Genomic DNA, 20,730 nt, shown 5'->3' with positions numbered 1-20,730 from the left:
GAAGCTTCTCGGTCGGTACATTTATTGCACATAAAATCCCAGACATCCCAAACAAGTCTTGAGCTTATTCATTCATTCATTCATTATCCGAACCGCTTAGTCCAATGAAGGGTCGCCAGGGAGCTGGAGCCTATCCCAACAGTCTTTGGGTGAGAGGCAGCGTACACCCCAGACAGGTCGCCAGTCCATCACAGGACCTAGCCTCAAGCTCATTTTGATGGATAGGTTTTGTCGTTCAGATACGATCGACTCAGTGACGATAACTAAAACCAAAAAGCAGCAACCTCACACTATCATTATCAGTCGTCACCGTTCAATGACCTGCAGAAGAAACCATGTATGATTTCAAATATACGATATTTCTGACCGAGTTGGTCAAATGTTAACAACCCAGAATAAACAGGTTTCTTTCACCCAGAGAAAACATCATGACACTTTAAGGAAGTCAAACCAACAAAACCTCGCTAAAGTCATACCTCTCACAATTCACGCTAACTTCAAGAAACATCGCAGAAACTAAACGGACCTACAAATGATTAAAACAAAGATCTAACAGGAGGACTAAGCAAACAACCAGCTTGTACATCAAAAGAAAACATTTAAGGAAACGGGAATAATGATTTCCCGCCGAGGGAGCTGCGTTGGTACAGGCCCATGGTACTTCCTGTCCGTGTGTCTGCCAGAGCCTTTTCATCATGGGGCTTACCCGTACAAAGTTAAACAAATAATAAATAATATTGAACTAAGTTGAAAATACAATTGCACCTAAATATGTGTTTTAACAAATACAGTTTAAAGGGTCTCTATGATGCTACTTATAGTTTTCTGAGCTTTCTACAGCCTTATAGTGTCATCAGACATGAGTGGCGCCATTTTTTTTTTTTTAATCTTTTATCACCTAAACGCATGTTTGAGTTTTCCAGCACTCTCTTTGTTCAGTTTCCATGACGATGAAAATGATTGGTTTTAGAGAGTTTTTTTCTACTTCACTGACTCAGTGATTGGTCATCTTCTCTAAGTTGTGCACGTTGATGAGAAGAAAGCCACGCCCACCTTCACTGCTCAATATAACGCTTCCTAGCAGTTGACCAATCAGACACAAGAGGCCGGACATGGGGCGGAGCTTTCTCTATTTTTGGCAGAGGCTGATCTGAGAGGATCAATACAAAATAAATGAAGGGTTTTGTGAAAAATGCTTGATTATTTCTTGTCCTGGAGTTGCATATTAAAAGAAATTAGACTGAAATGTACATAACAAAGTTAAACACACATCGGTTTAAACAAAGTTTAAACCAATGTGTGTTTTCTGGTTTCCAGCTGTGTGGCTGCGCCGGCTTTTCCAGTTTCTTTATCTTCACTCTTCCAGTGTTATTTATGGTGAATTAGACGGGCTCTTTTCTGTAACAGTGATGCCTTTTTTCTGTGTTGAAACAGATTTTCGTCATACAAATGTTTCCAACTCTGAAAGAGTGAAAGGTCCAAGCTGAGCATTACAGATTGTCTTCTGGAAAGAACACGAAGAAATCTACTTCAGTACTTTTTGTTTACATTCTGACATTTTGTTTGCCTGACTGGCTTTCACTTGTTTGAAATGATAATTGTTCATAAATGTAAGAATTTTATTTGTTCCGATTAGCTTAAGACTCTGGTTTTCCTCAGTCTTACAGATACCTCCCAGGCTAACTAGTTTTAACCTTGTTTGGAGTCTTTTTCATCAATATTTACGTCTCTGTCAGAAACAGCACATGGATATTGTTTTATGTTCAGAATAATATTCTGTTAATGGTTCCTTACATCATCTGAACTGGTCTCAGTTTCATTTATCCTGCTTTCTTTCCTCCAACTAGGGCTGGAGGATATGACCAAAATCTCATATCCTGATATAGCTCATTTTCTATCCCCATGCCGATATACATAACGATATAAAATTGTGTAATGTTGTGTCAGGCATCAGTTATATGTCAGATGTGCTTGGCAACGGCAGCAGTGATCTCCTTCCATATACAGGAACTATGGCCGTATGACGTTCCACGGGTAAATACTTTTTGCATTGTTTGCGTCTGGAGTTTTTATAAGAGCTTTCGCCTCCACTTGACGCTGCTTTTGCAGATTTTGCTCCTTTACTCTATTCTTTATTCTGTATGCTTTATCCTGATTCCTGCACAGGTGATAAAATGAGTTAGTTGTGTCAAAGTCCATTGTTGGTACTGTGAGCTAGTCTGTTGTCAGTTCCACGTCGGTCTTTTTATATCCAAACCGCATCCATGCAACAGAAATTTCCCTCTTTTAGGAACAAACTCACCATTTTGGGTTGGCAGGTCATCTTTTAGTGAATTATCCTGCTCTGAAACACGTCTGCTACCTTCTTTCTCCATGTTTGTTAATATATTGCAGCGTTAAACGTAAAGTGTTTCTTATTTCTTAGTCTAATACTGCTGTAAAGCATCTTATCGTGGCGTGAACGATAGAGCCTCATATGAAATTATATATATCGTCATATCGCCCAGCCCTACGTCCAACCAGCTCATCAGTTCTCTGTATCACTTCACAGTTAGATGTATTTGGCTTTACCTTCTCTGTCTTGTGTTATTTTAACTGTGATGGTAAACAAAGAGTTATTTGTCTGAACGACGTGGTGAATGCTGTTTTCGGGAGATGTGATGTGACCTGACAGCATCTGGCAGAAGGAAAGATGCTCTGCAGACACAGCTCATCCCAAGATTCTTGTCCGTTTTAAACTACATTAGTGATAATATCTCCATCTACAAATGTATAAAAATCTGGATTTTTCATCCATTTACCCGCCTTGGTTGACTGTAAACCCCCTCTGCTTTTGTAGAACATCCTAGGTGGCTGGGAGAGGGGCGGGTGGGATGAACACACGGACTAATCTGGAGAGTTTTAATATAGTGGGAGTGAAGGGACAGGCGGTCAGATAAACAGAGCGGCTGCTGTTCCACTCCCAGTGTCCCAGCCCAGATCTGCGCGTTGGCTTCTGCCAAGTGGACGTTATTCCAGTATGCTGCGTCCTACGTGAGGGAGGGGAGGTCTGTCCGCGTGAGCCACCACAGCAACGCCGTCTTAATCTGTTGCTTGATGAGGACGGGCGAAGGCGTGAAAGGGGCAGAATGTTTCGGCGGTCCCCCCGGATCAGAGCTGGGCATTTTGACTTCAGTGAGGAAGTGGTCAACAGAGTCCACCTCAAAGCTCCCAGGTGACTTTCACACTGCATTCTGCTGAGTTGTTTTCTTTCTTGCTCTCTTTAAAAACAGCTTTGTTTGTAGATTATATAATAATTTGACCCTAATTTGGACTAGTGTAAATGTATCACTGCTTCCCTGCCCGTCTCAGATTAAGAGATTAGATTTCTAAGAGTAAAGCATGTTAATGTTGTGGAAAGCAGGGATTTGGATGACGCAAACCCCGACACAGACGTCGCCCACCAGCCTGAATGTTTGGGATTCGACTTGGAAAAAAAAATCACATTAATCTCAGCGTGTCTGGCAGAGGTGTGGGACTTAGTGGTGTCTCAGTGGGACGTGTGCACAGATAATCCCACATGCGGCAGAAATTGCAGCGGTGGGGTTAAAAGAAGGGCAAACGGGGGTGTTTGTTCCTGTTTCTGCTACAAGCTGGTTTCTTTGTTTTGTTTTTATTTAATGGTTTGTTGCTTCGGTTGGTCCTCCCACTCGCTGACGTCTCACCTTCTGAACCCATCTGGTAACGCAAAAGCTTTTCTTCTCCGGGGTCACAAGGCCAGACAGCAAACGCTGCGATCTGTGTACATGTAAGATGAACTCTGGGTCCAATTTTAAGCTTCATACTTTTACCTTTCACTCTTATGGCTCCATTTTCTTTGTTTTTCATGTTGCAATAAGGATGAAAGCCCTGAAAGAAGCATTGGGTGTTCATACGGGACAGATTCAGCTGGTTTTTCCCTTTTGGAATGAGCTTACCCTTAAATTAAATTAGTCAAAAGACAAATTAATACAAAAAAAAAAAAAAAAAGATTGGTTGAAAGCAATTGGAGACGATGGTTGTTCCAGATTTAGCCGCTGCTTGAGCGGTTGATGGGATGGCGGAGTGCATCTGTCAGCTTCATAAAACACAAACATCCTGCCCCGAGGAGCTCATCGCGCTCCGTGAGCTATGTTCATGCTGAAAATTCATAACTAGATCTGCCATTTAATGTCTTTTCTCACTGAGCAGCAAAGCAAATGTGTTTAATAAGGATGATATTTGTGTTCTTATGCCTCATCAGTTCAGGGATTACACAGCCCTGAACAGGATTTGTGGACATATTACACAATCTGTAGCATCTTAGTGTGAAAATGAAATTTTTAAATCGATAATAATTGATCTCTGTTTTCCTTTTCAGCTTCGAGGTGGAGAACGGTCCATCGCTTTGCTGCAGTCCCTCAGACCCGCAGGTGTCTCCGGGTTCAGGTCTGGTCCTACACCCCAACCTAATGGGCCACGGCCAGCGCAGAGAGTCTTTCCTGTACCGCTCCGACAGCGACTATGAGCTATCGCCAAAGTCCTTGTCTCGTAATTCCTCCATCGTCGGAGAGTTGTGAGTTATCGGTTTTTCAGCACGTTCACCCGTCAGACGCCTGTCTGTGTCTAACTGTTTGCATTGTGTCCCCTGTCAGGCATGGAGAGGACTTGATTGTGACTCCATTTGCCCAGGTGAGAGCTCATCGCACACACCAGGCTGGTGGATAAATAAAACCCATTTGTCTCAGGAGTTTTATTAATGGAAAGCTCCGGGCAGAGTGAAAGTTTTAGGATTTACCTTGCTGCCCCCTGCTGGCCACCAGCCTGTACGACATGGTTCATATTCCACCTAGATAAGTTGAGAAAAACATCCAGAAGTATCTCAGTGTTCCCTCTACAACCAGTTTGTGTAAACATGGAGCTCAGACATGAGGAGAAAACAGAACAAACTGGGTTCCTCCTCCCTAAGGTCCTTTTCAGACCCGTTAATCCGGTGTGTTCAGTCTCTAGATCATCCTGGAGCTTCTCTCACAGGTTTGCTTTGCCAGTCTGACCCAGTTGGACCTGATACTATACAGAACTGTGCAAACATCTTAATCCAGTTCTCGTTTTTTAAAACGATTTGCTGTATTTCTCACAAGTTTTACTTATTTTTTCACTAGTAGGAAACACCAGTAATGCAGCCACATCACACCAGCTGTGGAGTCAGTTGTCCAAGAGTTCCTCCTGCATGATTTTACCTGCAATAACTTTGATTTCCCCCCTTCGTTTGAGTCAAGGGAGAGGAAACCATTACTTAACAGCGGCTGGAGCCTCTGCTGTCTCTGGTTATATAGTGTTAATGTTTAACTGCTACCAACAACATTTTATTCAACATCATGCAGCTGCTTTTATGGCTTCATATGAACTTTTAATGGCACAGCAACTTGTAATGAGCAAACTGCAACCATAGAGGGATGTTATACAGGTGTTTTTTTAAGGTAAAGTTAGAGATTTCCATCACTACGGTACAGACAAACAAAGTTATCAGATTCAGATGAGTTTATGTAAGACTACCATGAATATACAATAAGAACAGACTTTAAAACGCATTATTAGTGGATATCTTTATCTAAACACAAGTTATGTTCGCATGCATAATATTTTTAAAATACTCACTTTGTTTCCATGACTGATATAACAGTAGAAATGATGATGATGATACGGATTATGATGATAATAACAGTAAATAAAACAATAATAATAATGATAATTCTGCTTAAGTAAAAATGAGCTTTATTGCATGCAGATAAGATATTTTTGGGACTCTAACTCTAAATCCTAATAAGATTTAAGGTGCCTTTCTTTGTTTTTACAACAATATTCCTAAAGTACTTGCAATTTATAAAGTAATTTGTACTATAATAAAGGACCAGTGTGAATTACTTTGAATCAGAGTAGAATTTGCTGTGCACTGTTGCAGCATCTGCATCAGATCAGTGGAAGCAGTGGGCCAAACTGGATAGTTTGTAGCAGTCATTTTGACGTTGTGTAATGTTAATGACACTGCACGGTTGTTGCTGTTGGGTTTGGTGGAGTAATGATTATCTAGAGTATTGTGTGCATAAAAAATAACACACCTCAGTTCCCTCCATCACCTACATTCAGACCCAAATGAAACTGAAGGAGACATTAAGAGAAAAGTGATCAATGTCTGAATGATTAAACTGCTTTAACTGATGCAGCCTTCACTGCTGCACTTTGCATGTCTCAAACAAGCTGCTATGAAGTGTATAAAATATCTTAAGTAAAAGTCGTCATCATAGACCCCTATGATGACGACTAACCTGGGCATGAATGTTCCCTTGCCCGGACGCGGGTTACCGGGACCCCCCTCTGGAGCCAGGCCTGGAGGCGGGGTACGAGAGCGAGCGTCTGGTGGCCGGGCCTTCGCCCATGGGGCCCAGTCGGGCTCAGCCCGAAAGGGTTACATGGGCCCCACCTCCCGTGGGCTCACCATCTGCGGGAGGAGCCGTAGGGGTCGGGTGCAATGTGAGCTGGGCGGCAGCAAGGGGCGGGGACCCTGGCGGTCCGATCCCCGGTTGCAGAAGCTGGCTCTAGGGACGTGGAACGTCACCTCTCTGGTGGGGAAGGAGCCTGAGCTTGTGCGCGAGGTTGAGCGGTTCCGACTAGATATAGTTGGACTCACCTCGACGCATGGCCTGGGCTCTGGAACCAGTACCCTCGAGAGGGGCTGGACCTTCTTCCACTCTGGAGTTGCTCATGGTGAGAGGCGCCGAGCAGATGTGGGCATTCTCATCAGCCCCCAGCTTGGTGCCTGCACGTTGGGGTTTACCCCGGTGGATGAAAGGGTAGTTTCCCTCCGCCTCCGGGTGGGGGGACGGGTCCTGACTGTTGTCTGTGCTTATGCACCGAACAGCAGTTCAGAGTACCCACCCTTTCTGGAGTCATTGGAGGGAGTGCTGGAGGGTGCTCCTTCTGGGGACTCCATTGTTCTGCTGGGGGACTTCAATGCTCACGTGGGCAATGACAGTGAGACCTGGAGGGGAGTGATTGGGAGGCATGGTCCCCCCCCTCTGAACCCAAATGGTATTTTGTTATTGGACTTCTGTGCTCGTCATGGATTGTCTATAACGAACACCATGTTCCAGCATAAGAGTGTCCATATGTACACCTGGCATCAGGATTCCCTGGGCCGCAGTTCAATGATCGACTTTGTAGTCATATCGTCGGACCTGCAGCCACATGCCTTGGACACTCGGGTGAAGAGGGGGGCGGAGCTGTCAACTGATCACCACCTGGTGGTGAGTTGGCTCAGATGGTGGGGGAGGAAGCCGGTCAGAGCTGGCAGGCCCAAACGTGTTGTGAGGGTCTGCTGGGAACGTCTGGCTGAGTCCCCTGTCAGAGCGAGCTTCAACTCCCACCTTCAGCAGAGCTTCGAACATGTCCCGAGTGAGGCGGGGGACATTGAGTCCGAATGGGCTGTGTTCCGTGCCTCTATTGCTGAGGCGGCCAGCCGGAGCTGTGGCTGCAAGGTCGTTGGTGCCTGTCGTGGCGGTAATCCCAGGACTCGTTGCTGGACACCAGCAGTGAGGGATGCCGTCAAGCTGAAGAAGGAGTCCTATCGGGCCTTCTTGGCCTGTGGGACTCTGGAGGCAGCTGATGGGTACCGGCGGGCTAAGCGGCATGCGGCTTCGGCTGTTGCCGAGGCAAAAATTCGGGCATGGGAGGAGTTCGGCGAGGCCATGGAGAAAGACTTCCGGACGGCTTCGAGGAGATTCTGGTCCACCATCCGGCGGCTCAGGGGGGGGAAGCAGTGCTCCATCAATACTGTGTACAGTGGAGGTGGGGAGCTGCTGACCTCAACTCGGGACGTAGTGGGTCGGTGGAGGGAATACTTCGAAGACCTCCTCAATCCTACCAACACGTCTTCCCATGAGGGAGCAGAGCTGGTGGACTCAGGGGTGGACTCTCCTATCTCTGGGGCTGAAGTCGCTGAGGTGGTCAAAAAGCTCCTTGGCGGCAAGGCCCCGGGGGTGGATGAGATCCGCCCGGAGTTCCTTAAGGCTCTGGATGCTGTGGGGCTGTCCTGGCTGACACGCCTCTGCAGCATCGCGTGGACATCGGGGGCAGTACCGCTGGATTGGCAGACTGGGGTGGTGGTCCCCCTTTTTAAGAAGGGGGACTGGAGGGTGTGTTCCAATTACAGGGGAATCACACTCCTCAGCCTCCCTGGTAAGGTCTATTCAGGGGTCCTGGAGAGGAGGGTCCGCCGGATAGTCAAATCCCGGATTGAGGAGGAGCAGTGTGGTTTTCGTCCTGGTCGCGGAACAGTGGACCAGCTCTATACCCTCTCTGGGGTCCTGGGGGGGGCATGGGAGTTTGCCCAACCAGTCTACATGTGCTTTGTGGACCTGGAGAAGGCATTCGACCGTGTCCCCCGGGGGCTCCTGTGGGGGGTACTCCAGGAGTATGGGGTACCGGACCCCCTTGTACGAGCTGTCCGGTCCCTGTACGACAGGTGTCAGAGCTTGGTCCGCATTGCCGGTAGTAAGTCGGATTCGTTTCCGGTGAGGGTTGTACTCCGCCAAGGCTGCCCTTTATCACCGATTCTGTTCATAACTTATATGGACAGAATTTCTAGGCGCAGCCGAGGTGTTGAGGGGATCCGACTTGGTGGCCTCAGGATTGGGTCCCTGCTTTTTGCGGATGACGTGGTCCTGTTGGCTTCATCTGGTCGTGATCTCCAGCTCTCGCTTGAGCGATTCGCGGCCGAGTGTGAAGCGGCTGGGATGAGAATCAGCACCTCAAAATCTGAGACCATGGTCCTCAGCCGGAATAGGGTGGTTTGCCCTCTCCGGGTCGGGGGTCAGGTCCTGCCTCAAGTGGAGGAGTTTAAATATCTCGGGGTCTTGTTCACGAGTGAGGGAAGGATGGAGCGCGAGATCGACAGACGGATCGGTGCGGCGTCTGCAGTAATGCGGACTCTGCGCCGGTCTGTCGTGGTGAAGAAGGAGCTGAGCCAGAAGGTGAAGCTCTCGATTTACCAGTCGATCTACGTTCCTACCCTCACCTATGGTCATGAGCTGTGGGTCGTGACCGAAAGAACGAGATCTCGTATACAGGCGGCTGAAATGAGTTTCCTCCGCAGGGTGGCCGGGCTCTCCCTTAGAGATAAGGTGAGGAGCTCAGTCATCCGGGAGGGGCTCAGAGTAGAGCCGCTGCTCCTTCGCATCGAGAGGAACCAGTTGAGGTGGCTCAGGCATCTGGTCAGGATGCCTCCTGGACGCCTCCCTGGTGAGGTGTTCCAGGCACGTCCCTCTGGGAGGAGACCCCGGGGAAGACCCAGGACACGCTGGAGGGATTACATCTCTCGGCTGGCCTGGGAACGCCTCGGGATCCCCCCCGCAGAGTTGGCAAATGTGGCTGGGGAGAGGGAAGTCTGGGCTTCCCTGCTTAGGCTGCTGCCCCCGCGACCCGACCCCGGATAAGCGGCAGAAGATGGATGGATGGATGGATGGAGTAAAGGGCGCCCAGCTCCGGTCCTTGGGAGCCTGCAGGTTTTCCGTGTATCCCTGCTCCAACACACCTGATTCAAACTAATCAGTCTTTGCAGAACTTCATTGGATGCATTTAATGTGAGCCAGGTGTGTTGGAGCAGGGATACATGAAAAACCTGCAGGACAGCCACCCTTAAGCACAGTGATTTACTTGAACATTTTAAATGTTGTGTGTACTTTATTTACTCATCTTATTTTCATGTTTTTAAGGTTTTGGTGAGCCTCCGGACTGTCAGGAACAATTTCACCACCTTGACAAATGTACAGTGTGCGTCTAATAAGTAAGTCAGATTATAATAACAATAATAATAACAATATATCCTAAAACTTGTTTTGTTTTATTTCAAAGTGTTTATTTATTTATTTCTTTAAGAGTTTTATTTCCATCATTTTTAATTTCTGTGTTTATTTAAATCGACTTTTATTGGAAAATCTGGTTATTCAGGTGCAAGTAATCATGTTCCAACATATCTCACTAGGGGGCGCCAACTCATCGAATATGTTTTAGAGCCGTGACCTCATGACAAGGAAACCACGTATAACACAGACTACCAACTCCAGATGTGTACGGCTGCTGGTTTCAGATGTTTTTCTGCTGCAACGTGCATAATTCAGATGAATGGATCACTGGCTGATGCAGAATAAATATGTCTTCCTGTAGTCTGATACAACATGCACACGGCAAACACAGGCCCTGGGCGCTGAGACAGGTTGTTATTAACACCCCAAGCTGTTAGACAGCTTTCATTTGATTCCGGTTTTGCAGCAGGGAAACATCTAAAACCTGCAGGACAGCAGCTCTGATGTATAGATTCAACTACCCAAAGTGTTTTTTTGCCACCAAGCAGCAGATTTACCATGAATGAACAAAGCAGCCATGTTTGTTTTAACTGGAAGAGATGGTTTCTGATGGAGGCTTCCTCTGATCCCGTTTCCGGGTCTTTGGGTTCATCGTCAGTCTGGATGCTGAGTCAGTCCAACGCCAGAGAGAAGGATCAGTGAACGCCTGCGACCAGTCTGCAGAGCTGAGAGAGCATCTGTTCGTTTGTTTAAAGCAAATCAGACTTAAAAAAAAAAAAACCAAACAAAACCCATTTGTTTCACATCAGGGTTCCCTTTTTTTTCTCTTTTAAAATTTGTTTATGAAGATTAAAACCGATACGGACACACGTATCATGTTTAAAGACTAGAACAGATAAAGCTCACAGGAACAAGAACAGCTTCTCACAGACAAACATGTTCTGTTTGTCTGAAATCTGCACAGAAAAGTCATTTTCTCCATCAATAAGTATTAGTTATTTCCTGCAATGCTTATGCTTTATAGATCATTTATTCTAAAAGTAAACAAATTAACTTAACCCATCTTTACTGACGTAACAGTTCATCAAATGTAAGTGCAAAATGTGAACTATAAGAAATGTAACAAATAAAGGTCAGCAGGTACCGCTGAGTTGTTAGCTGTTGGCTAGCAGCGGCCCTGCAGTCATGTTTTCTTCCAGAGGTTACGCAGCTACTTCCCTAATCTAATAAAAACTCTTTTAGTGCTCATTCAGATCCAGCTGCTCAGTCCTCCGTTGATTCTGTCGTCTTTCTCTCTTGCAGAAGGTCTCCTGCTGCAAATCAACCCTGTGTTACTAAAGTTTGCCTTTCTGGTGAGTATGCATAAGAGCCAAATGTTGCATCAAAATATGAAAAGAGGAGCTCTGTACATCCTCGTGCAGATGGTGCTTTATTTATTTAATAATGTTGAAGCTAAACTGAAGACAAACTGGGTGCATTCATGATGAAGTAACTTGCAGAACCACCTTCAGCTGGAATAAGTTGAAGTAATTTTGCATGACGTTATCCAACCCGCATCACTGTGCAGGAATTTGTCTTCGTCTTGTTTCAAACGTTGCTTCAGATCTCTGAGGCTTGTAAGCTTTGCGTTATGCGCAGCTTTTCAGTCAGCCTGAGGTCTGGATTTAACCAGGATCGTTGCAACACTTCGAGTCTCTTCAGTCTCTCTGTTTTAAGATTTGCTGCTGTGTTTGAGATCACTGCTGGAAGCAATCTGAGCCCAGGGTTAGCTGCCAGACAGACGGCCTCGTGTGCAGAGTCAACACAATGACTCCACGGCGTCCATGTCCAGGGGAGGGCTCAGCAGCTGCGATGAGGCTTTTATGATGATGCTGCTGCGTATTATTGTCAGACATCACTCTTAGCTTGTCTGTCTAAAAGAAATAGTTCCAAAAGTTGCAGTTTGTTCACATGCAGCAGCGCAACGTCAGAGGAGACTTTCTGCTGCAACAATGAAGCCAAAGTGTCAAACTAGCATGTTCAACATGCGAGCTGAGGCCTGTAGAATGCGACACACTTTTTCAGTCTGTCTGACGTGACAGGCTCTGAACTTGACGGGACATCCATTCCTAGAAAGACTGTTGGCTGTATTGAGTGTAATTATTTACTTTTTGCCACTCCAGATCTTTCCTGGTGGGGTGTCTTTGTAACGAGAACCACGGCCACACTGGTTCTCCTTGTGTGGGTAGTCCTGGCCCCGCACCTACAGCCCTACGGTTGTGTGTGGACCCAGTCTGCTCTGATCTGCGTGGTTACCATGGTGACGACTTTTTTTTTGTAACGGGTGGATGGACCCCTATGTTTATTGATTCCTCCGGTTCATCAGTGCCGAGACGTGTCTGTTTGTAGTGTTGTTTTTCTTGTTTTAGAGCAGGGGTGCCCAAGTCCGTTCCTCGAGATTTCAATTTCCCCTCGGGGATGAATAAAGTATCTCTGATCTGATTTGATTTGATTGATTTGAGATCTACCATCCTGCTGTTTTTAGGTGCAACCCTTCTCCAGGCCTCTGCAGAGCTGAATGACATGCAGAGAGGAATTGGACAGGGGTTGCATCTAAAGGTTGCAGGATGGTAGATCTCCAGGACTGGACTTGGGCACAGCTGTTTTAGAGTGTCGAGGGGTGGGGTCCTGTACATTTAGTTTGTGTGTATTCATGAGAGTTGTGTGTGTGTGTGTGTGTGCTCGTGCTTTAATTTGATTGGCATAAACTTGGGAGTCTGATTTCTTGTTTATTTTTAAGATGAAAGAACTTTTAATGAGAAGCACTTTGTTCTGCATGAAAAGTGCTTTATAAATAAAGTTAGATTTTCCACATGCAGACAATATTCCTCCTCTCTCCGATTAGCTGTCTGATAACTCCTCACAGAGTAATGAGCATCAACAGCTGCTTGTCTGAGATCCCTGCTGATGTCTTTCCTCCTCGGCGTCGTATGAACACACCTGACACATGTAAGTCACTTTGGATAAAAGCGTCTGCTAAATGACTGGAGAATAGAATAGATTAGAAGATGGCAGCTTTTACAGGCGGGTTCGCATTAATGCATTTAATTAGCAGCACTGCAAAAAAATTGAAATCTAAGTCAGATTAAAAATATTAAACTGAGTACACATATGCTTATTTCTTTAAAGGTAAGATAATTCTTAGTTTTTATGCCAGAAAATTCCTCTTGTTTTAAGAGTATTTTTACTTGTTTTGGGAAGTCTTAACAAGCCAAGTTTTCTTGTTCTGTTGGCAGATAATTTATCTTATTTTAAGCAACATTTACCTAATTTTTGTATATTTTTTTCTTGTTTTTTTAAGGCAGAGTTTTTGCAGTGTAGCTGCTGCTGACTGAAAGCTGCAGGGGTGTATTTGGGATTTACACACTGCTTCTGCGTTATGGTTTTATGACTGCAATCTAAAAATCCCCCACGCTCGTTGTCACGATAACTTGATCTCATTTCAAGCTGAAACTTGTTTTATGTAGCGACAATCTGCACCTTTGTCTGAAATACATCAGACAGTTACACTTCATTTATGTTGTCTGCATGCAAATGCTCCATTAGACTTTGCTAAGAAATGTTATTGGCGGTGTGATTTTCCACGTTGGCTCGGTGCACCAGCCTCTTGTCATATCTCAGCGTTTTCACATGAAGATGCAATCTTTGAGTTTTGAGACAAGAAGATGTGGCCTGATATGAAAAACCAAAACTTTCCCACGCACAGACTTTGTACCCGGGCAGAAGAGGAGGAAGAAGCACAGGAATATGAAATAGTTTCAGATTCAGAGCAGGTAAATGTAGAAGAGAATGAGTGCAAAAAAGGAAAGGAGGTGGAGATATTAATTCCGGCTTTGCTGGTTCTTCAAGCCCGATTGACGTCAGTGTTGCCTGCTCATGGGTGCTCTCCGCTTCCTATCAGCACAGATGGGCTGCGAGCGCTGTCCCACAGCAGGAAAAAACACAAGAAAACTGTGAGCGCGTCTCTTATTGTCCTTCCTCCTCCACACTTCTCACAAACCTTGACCTTCTCCAAGCAATCGCTGACGAGTGAAACCGTCTCATTGGCCTCCATCGTGACGCATTGAGGAGATAGAATAAGGAAAACAAATACGATTAACTTTGACACACTGATGTTACAGCGCATTTCACTGCATAAGATGTCCCTCAAAGACGTCGTCTCTGCGCGGACAAAGAACGTACAGTGCACCTGCTGCTAAAGAATGGTTGTTATTGAAGTTATTCCTTAACAATGTGACAATGAAAGAGGCCGTCGTGTCCTCCTTTCTGTCTCCTTTCCCTCAACTCTTTGACCGGAAAAGGGGAACAGATTTTTCCTGTTTTGCATCCCTGATATTCCCACTAGTGGAAATGATACAGTACCTGCGTCTTTCTGTGCATGAGCTCAGCGCAGGCGGAGGAGCTTTTAGAAATGTCGACTGGAGCTAAATCAAAAAATGTGACTTAAAAGCAAAGAAAAAGGGGTGGAGGGGGATTTTGTAATCTGTAACCTGATAATCTGATGCAGTTTGAGGGATGAACTTGGATGAAATTTTCATTTATTTCATTCAAAACAACATAAAAGTAAATACAAAATAAGACTGGCAATTAAATATGGCTTGAATGAAAAGGAGCAGAAAGAAGATCAATCTTACGATGCCTGCCCCTTAATTTCATAATCATCCTATGTCCATTCTTACACATTTTACAATTTTCAAATAAGCTTCAAACAACCTCGGTTAGTGGGTGAAAGTGCAAGAAACGGGGCGTATGCTCCAGAATCGGCAGCAAACGCGTCACTGCAGGCTGTTTAAACGTCTTGCTACGGTAACGTGAGGGGATTGTAGCGGTCCTCGTATGAGATTGCTGTTTGTGCTTCCCAAACCAAACTGGCTCCATCACACACGGTCTCGTGAGCTGGAAACCAACAAGGGGTTCTCTCTTCCCTGCCTCACTCAGCTTATAAGCTTTGCTCTGTATTAAGCTCGATGAAGAGGACTTTTACGGAAAATGTAAGATCGTGACGTCATGAAAAGCCAGTTTGGTTGATTAATCCGTCGTGGTTATCACTTGCATCAGCTGTACATCGTCACAGGACGCTGAAAGGTCTCTTCATGCAATTTCTGAAAGAAGGGACGGTTTGAAGAGCAAATGTTTAATGTAGATTAATGTTTAGTCAGCTCCAGCAGAAATCATTGTTGAAGAGATGTGGGCCAAAGGTCACTTCTGTCACATACAGATGAAGGCTGTAGCTCAGGAGGAAGAGCAGTTGTCCTTCAACTGGTAAGTTGGGGGATCGATTCCAGGCTTCCCCTGAAATGCCGAAGTGCCCTAGGGCAAGACACTGAACCCCAAACTGCCCCCTGATGTGCCTATCGGGGTATGAGTGTGTTGAGTGAGTGTGTGTGTGAATGGGTGAATGTGACAAGTAGTGTAAAGCGCTTTGAGTGGTCTGTATGACTAGAAAAGCACTATAGAAGTACAAGTCCATTTACCAAGATTTTCCGACTTGAATTTGACCTGGTTAAAGTTTTTCACACCCAGCAGAATGAAATAAGTTTTTTTTTTTTTATAATTTATTGTTGTACAGAGTTGAGCTTTACCAAGCAGGAGTTTTTATGTATAAAGGGAAGCTTTGCACACGTTCGAATTATTTTTATGGCTGAATTGCATTTTAATGTTGGACCTGACAGGAGGAATGAAGAAAACGAGGGCAAGGATCCAAAAAAAGAAAAACAATTCCTCACTTATGTACATGAATGGAAATGTGTGTTTGACATGTTGTCATACGGCTCTGCTCTTTTACGTTACCATGGTTTTTAAGTCTGTGTGACGTCACATTGGATGCCGACAGACGTCTCCACGTCCAGCCACACACACACACACACACACACACACACACACTAAGGGGTTGTTAACTTACCGCGTGTTGCCTTGTTCACTGCTTGCTGGGAAAACCCGAAGAAACGTGCGGCTGCGCTTAAGATGCGGATAGATGCCGCAACGTCACGTGACGCCCTGAAACGCCGCATCACGGCGTATTGTGGGGTTTAATCTTGTTATAAAGGGTTAATTATTGTGATTTCAACAATGTTTAAATGTATATTCGCTGTGAAAAGTATTTGTTTAAATACTTGTGTAGAATAGAAAGAATAGCAGAAAAAAACGTGAATTGAGAAGCTTCCTGTTAGGGGAGGAGCATGAAGTTTTTAAGGGACTCATTCAGAGCAGGAAAGCGTGGAGAGGAGGTTGGATGATCATTGGCAAGCTGGCTTTGAAGAAATTAGTGTGGAAAACCCGTGTAAATAGTGTAAATATTGTACATATTTGGACGGGAGCTCTGGATATACTGCTGCACTTGGGAATAAAAACCACTTCAACAGAGTAGCGACGTCGCCATCGTTCTTGTACCGCACAGAGCCCGTCACAGTCTGTTTGTCCACTAGGGGGCAGTACGGAGTTCCACATTTCACATCACCACGTCTACCGTTGTGGATGTGGTCCACTTCTTCTTATTCTTCTAAGGGTTTTTTCTACCTCCTCTCCTTCCTGTTTCTTCTCTGCTTTGTGCCTTTGACTCGTCGTGTCAGCTGTTCAACTCGACACTGCCCCACAACTTCCGATTCAATTCAATTCAACTTTATTAATGTAGCGTCAAATCATGGCAATCTCAAGATACTTTACAGACAGAGAAAAAAAACAAAATAAAAGCCAATTCATAATAGCCAATATTAGGAAACCAACAGATTGAGCTGGAAAATCGATGTTATAGCTCTGCCTCTGCGTCCGGTGAAGGATAGCTAAGCTCCTTTAAAAACGGACCGCATTGCGCTCATAACAGACATAGATGACTAAACAAACTGTCCGTCCATCCGTCTTCTGCATCGAGCATAATTTGGCCTTCTGCAAGAAAACACAGCAAACAATCATAGGGAGCACCTGCGGGAAGACAGACTAAAAGAACGTGAACTAGTTTTAGCTTTAAAAAGTCCGAGCAAATAATATTTGATCATTTTTTATTACATTTTTTCTTTATTTCTTCTTTTATAGGCTAGACTAGTGGAAATTAACTAGATAAACTAAATGAAAGATAATTTATTTATCCCAGAAGGAGAAAGAAAGACGCTTAAAATGGGTTTTTCTGCTTTTTGGCCAAACCAGCTGTTGTAACCTTCAAAAAGCAAAGAAAGAATCCACTGAATTAGAAAAAAGGAAAAGAGCAGAGTAATCATTCACAGTGCACGTTTAATAAAGTAGAAAACGTTTGAATTCAGTAACCTGCTAACGTTTCCTGCATAACAACGATGAGGAATTCCAGACCATCCCTGTTTCTCGGATGTCCAGTCATGCTTTTGTTTACGTCTGAACAATAATTTCCTCATTACAACCAGTTTGTTGTTGATTCATGCATTTGGTTCACACTCCTGGCGTATCATCCCGCACCATTCCATATATACTTCCGTGCTGGTTGTTTCCTCTTAAAACGTATTAAATTCCATTATTGCCAGTCATCCAGGCTGCAGGAAGGAGACCCAAACCATGATGCTGTTTGCCATGCATCACCACTGGAATGAGGTGCTATGCATCTAATTCTCATATTCAGACTATTATTACTTTTCTTTGCTTCATCATGTAAGAATATTCAACTATATATAATCATATTGCTTTCAATAAATGATTAAAATTCTGATGCTTATTTTAAAAAAACCTAGTGTTTTTAAAATGTGTTGGATCAGATTGCTTCACCGTCTCCAGCCTGAAGTGGTTGTTGACCATAAAAAGGAAAAGAAAAACCTGCTGGCTTTTCACTACAAGCTTGATCAGCTGCTCAGTGAAGCAATTGTCAAAAAAAAAACATCTGATGCATTTCAGACTGTAAGAAATGACTCAGGTACATCAGACATTTACATACAGTGTACACATTGTGTGCACAGAGACCGCAACGTGCCATGTGACTTTGTGCGTAAACGGCGCAGGGCGTGGAGCCACACACAAACAGCATTACTCATTCATCCTTTGTTTCTTTTTAGTGAAAGAGAAGCAATGATTGACAGATCTAAACCTGGTTATTCCAACACACTGAAGAAGAAATTTACCAGTAATCGCTGCTTAGATGCTGAAAAGCAAGCATCATCTGAGAGTTTCTGCCCTTGTTTCACATTGTTTTCATATCTGAAGAAGTTTAAGTGGAAAAGTTCAGTTAGAAACATGACAATAGAAAGGTTTATATTTACATTATTTACTTTTTAATGATGTTTACCTCTTTATTCTCACCACTCTGGCCAGTTTATTAGATGCACAACTCTTCTAACAGCTTGGGACACTTTTAGTCCCAGGAATGCCTTCTTCATTAGTGATGCAGATTCAACAAGTTGTTGGAAACATTCCTCAGACATTTTTCTCCATGTTGACATGAAGCATCACACAGTTTCTGCACATCATGATGAGAATCTCCCGTTCCACCACATCCCAAAGCTGCTCTGCTGGACGGAGATCTGGTGACTGTGGAGCCGTTGGAGGACAGTGAACTCATCGTCATGGTGGAGATGATGGGAGCTTTGTGACATGGTGCATCATCCTGCTGGAAGTTTCCATCAGAAGATGCTACATGCTACATTATTATTACTGTTTGCCCTAAGGGGCCCAAAGCGTGCCAGGAAAATATCCCCCACCCACACAACTGTTGATAACAGGCAGGATGGATCCATTTCTCACGTTTCCATTCATCTCATTCTGATCCTACCATGTGAATGCTGCAGCTGCTGCTCACTTTAAACCTCAGCAAACCATTTTAAAAAAGTATTTCAGCCTAAATCTATCAAACTGCTGTCATTCATTTGTCTGATTAGTTGTTTATGTTAACAGACGGACCCTATAAAGTGGATGTTTATAATGTTATAGAAACAAAGTGATTAGTTGAAGACAAACTGACAGCTGGAAAATATTTGACCTGTTGTTTTCGGCCTGGCCAGTATGCTTCCCTGCTGCAGCTGCTCTGCTCCACAGCAGGAATCCATTTCAGGTTTTCCAGGCTGGCAGCCAGAGGACAGGATCCGGCGGGCTGGAAGCGTGCAGCCTGTTTAAGTATTTGAATTATGTCATTGACGTCAGCAGAGTCATAAACCTCGTTGCGGCCCATCCCTCCTGCTTGGCCGTGCCAAGACAGTTCCATGGTGCATTGTGAAGGAGCTGTCAGACAGGTCCTGATGAGGTGTGTGTGTGTGTGTGTGTTTGAAGCCGTCTTGTTTTGATAGGTGACAAGATTGTGGCAGAGTTATAAACTATGCAGAAACATAATCAGAAGACAAAGGAAGCTGCTGTGGTTTCAGGGTTGGACTGATTGTAAATGTCCCCCACATTAATAACTACAAAGATCTACTATAGTTGCAGAATCCAGTCTGTCTCCAACCTGAAGGTTTCGAGATAACTAAGGACTTTATCAAGATTATATTTACAGTTCACATCATGACATTTGGTTTCCTGAAACTCCCTCTCTGTCGTCACTGGTTGTTAAGAAATTCAGCCCCAGTTCCAAGCAAGTTGGAAGAACTGTGTGAAATGTAAATAAGAAATAAATCAAAATGATTTACCATCAATTTATTCACAACAGAACAAAGAGAAAATGCCAGAAGTGTGACAGTTCAGTGTTTCCTGGAAGAAAATGTGTGAAGAGTAGAAAAATAAGCAGAATCAGCTGGAAGAGCTTGGCACATATGATTAAGTTAAGTTGGCAACTGTCATTGTATGATATTATGTGTTTCTTCTGAGTTCTGGTTTCCTGGTTTGGTTTGTAGTTTTCCTCGTTTAGTTCTCTCATGTCTACGTTTCTGTTCATTAGTTCACCTGGTTTGATTTTCTGATTTGTTTCACCGGTGTCTAGTTTCTTCTTCTGTGTATTTATACCCCTTGGTTTGCGTTGTAGTTGCTGGTTCATTTTGTTAGTTCTGCTCTCATTTTGTTTATGGATTAAAATTTCACCCTTCCTGCATCCTGGCTTCACGTCACCTCATCTCCACACCAACCGTGACATAATGAACCAGCCACTGTATATGTGAGGCGAATATATATATTTATTTGAATATAAAATAAATATAAATATAAAATATATATAAATATATATATTTATATATAAATATAAAATAAATATATATATTTATTTTATATTTATATATAAAATATATTTATTTTATTATATATTTATATATTTTTATATATAAATTTATATATTATATATTTATATATATATTATATATTATATATATAAAATATATTTATTTTATTTATTTTCATATTTATTTTCATAAACATGAACCAGCCACTGACAACGCAAACCAAGGGGTATAAATACACAGAAGAAGAAACTGGACACAGGTGAAACAAATCAGAAAATCAAACCAGGTGAACTAATGAACAGAAACGTAGACATGAGAGAACTAAACAAGGAAAACTACAAACCAAAACAGGAAACCAGAACTCAGGAGAAACACAAAATGTCATATCATGACCGCAACAAGTAACATGCTCGGGTTTACCAAGAGCACCTTAGAGAGGTAGAGTCTCTTAGGCATTTGTTCCATCCTCCACGAGAAGCAAGAACTGAGTTCTTGTTCTCGTGGCTGCAAGAACAAGAAAAAATGTCTTGTTCATCAGGTCCATCCATCCTCCAGGAGAAGCAGGTCTGCAGCGGGGAGGGGTCACTGCGGGGGGCGATGTCTGCTTTTATGTGCGATGAACCCGGTTGGTACCTCCGCCAAGTTATGTTTTTACCAACGTCTTTTTGCTCAAGATAACTGAAAAGGTTACGGAGGGATTTTTATAAAAAATTCAAATTGTTGCAAATGTAAAAATGAAGAGC

The 20,730-nt window shown here is 43.8% G+C and overlaps 1 protein-coding gene across 1 annotated transcript in view; it reads left to right on the top strand.

Annotated features, from left to right (window-relative positions):
- The window catches only part of LOC306758603 (3',5'-cyclic-AMP phosphodiesterase 4B-like), a 60,200-nt gene that overhangs the window by 14,261 nt on the left and 25,209 nt on the right, over nt 1-20,730 (top strand). The window contains exons 3-6 of the mRNA XM_079243931.1: nt 4,379-4,573; nt 4,653-4,689; nt 9,768-9,838; nt 11,160-11,209. Of these exons, the coding sequence (XP_079100057.1) occupies nt 4,379-4,573; nt 4,653-4,689; nt 9,768-9,838; nt 11,160-11,209 (353 nt within the window). The remainder of the gene's footprint in view (nt 1-4,378; nt 4,574-4,652; nt 4,690-9,767; nt 9,839-11,159; nt 11,210-20,730) is intronic.

The sequence above is a fragment of the Telmatherina bonti genome, assembly GCF_933228915.1.
Source record: "Telmatherina bonti genome assembly, chromosome: 7".
NCBI lineage: Eukaryota > Metazoa > Chordata > Actinopteri > Atheriniformes > Telmatherinidae > Telmatherina > Telmatherina bonti.
Note: the sequence above shows the minus strand (reverse complement) of the source record. Positions and strands in the feature narration are given on the sequence as shown.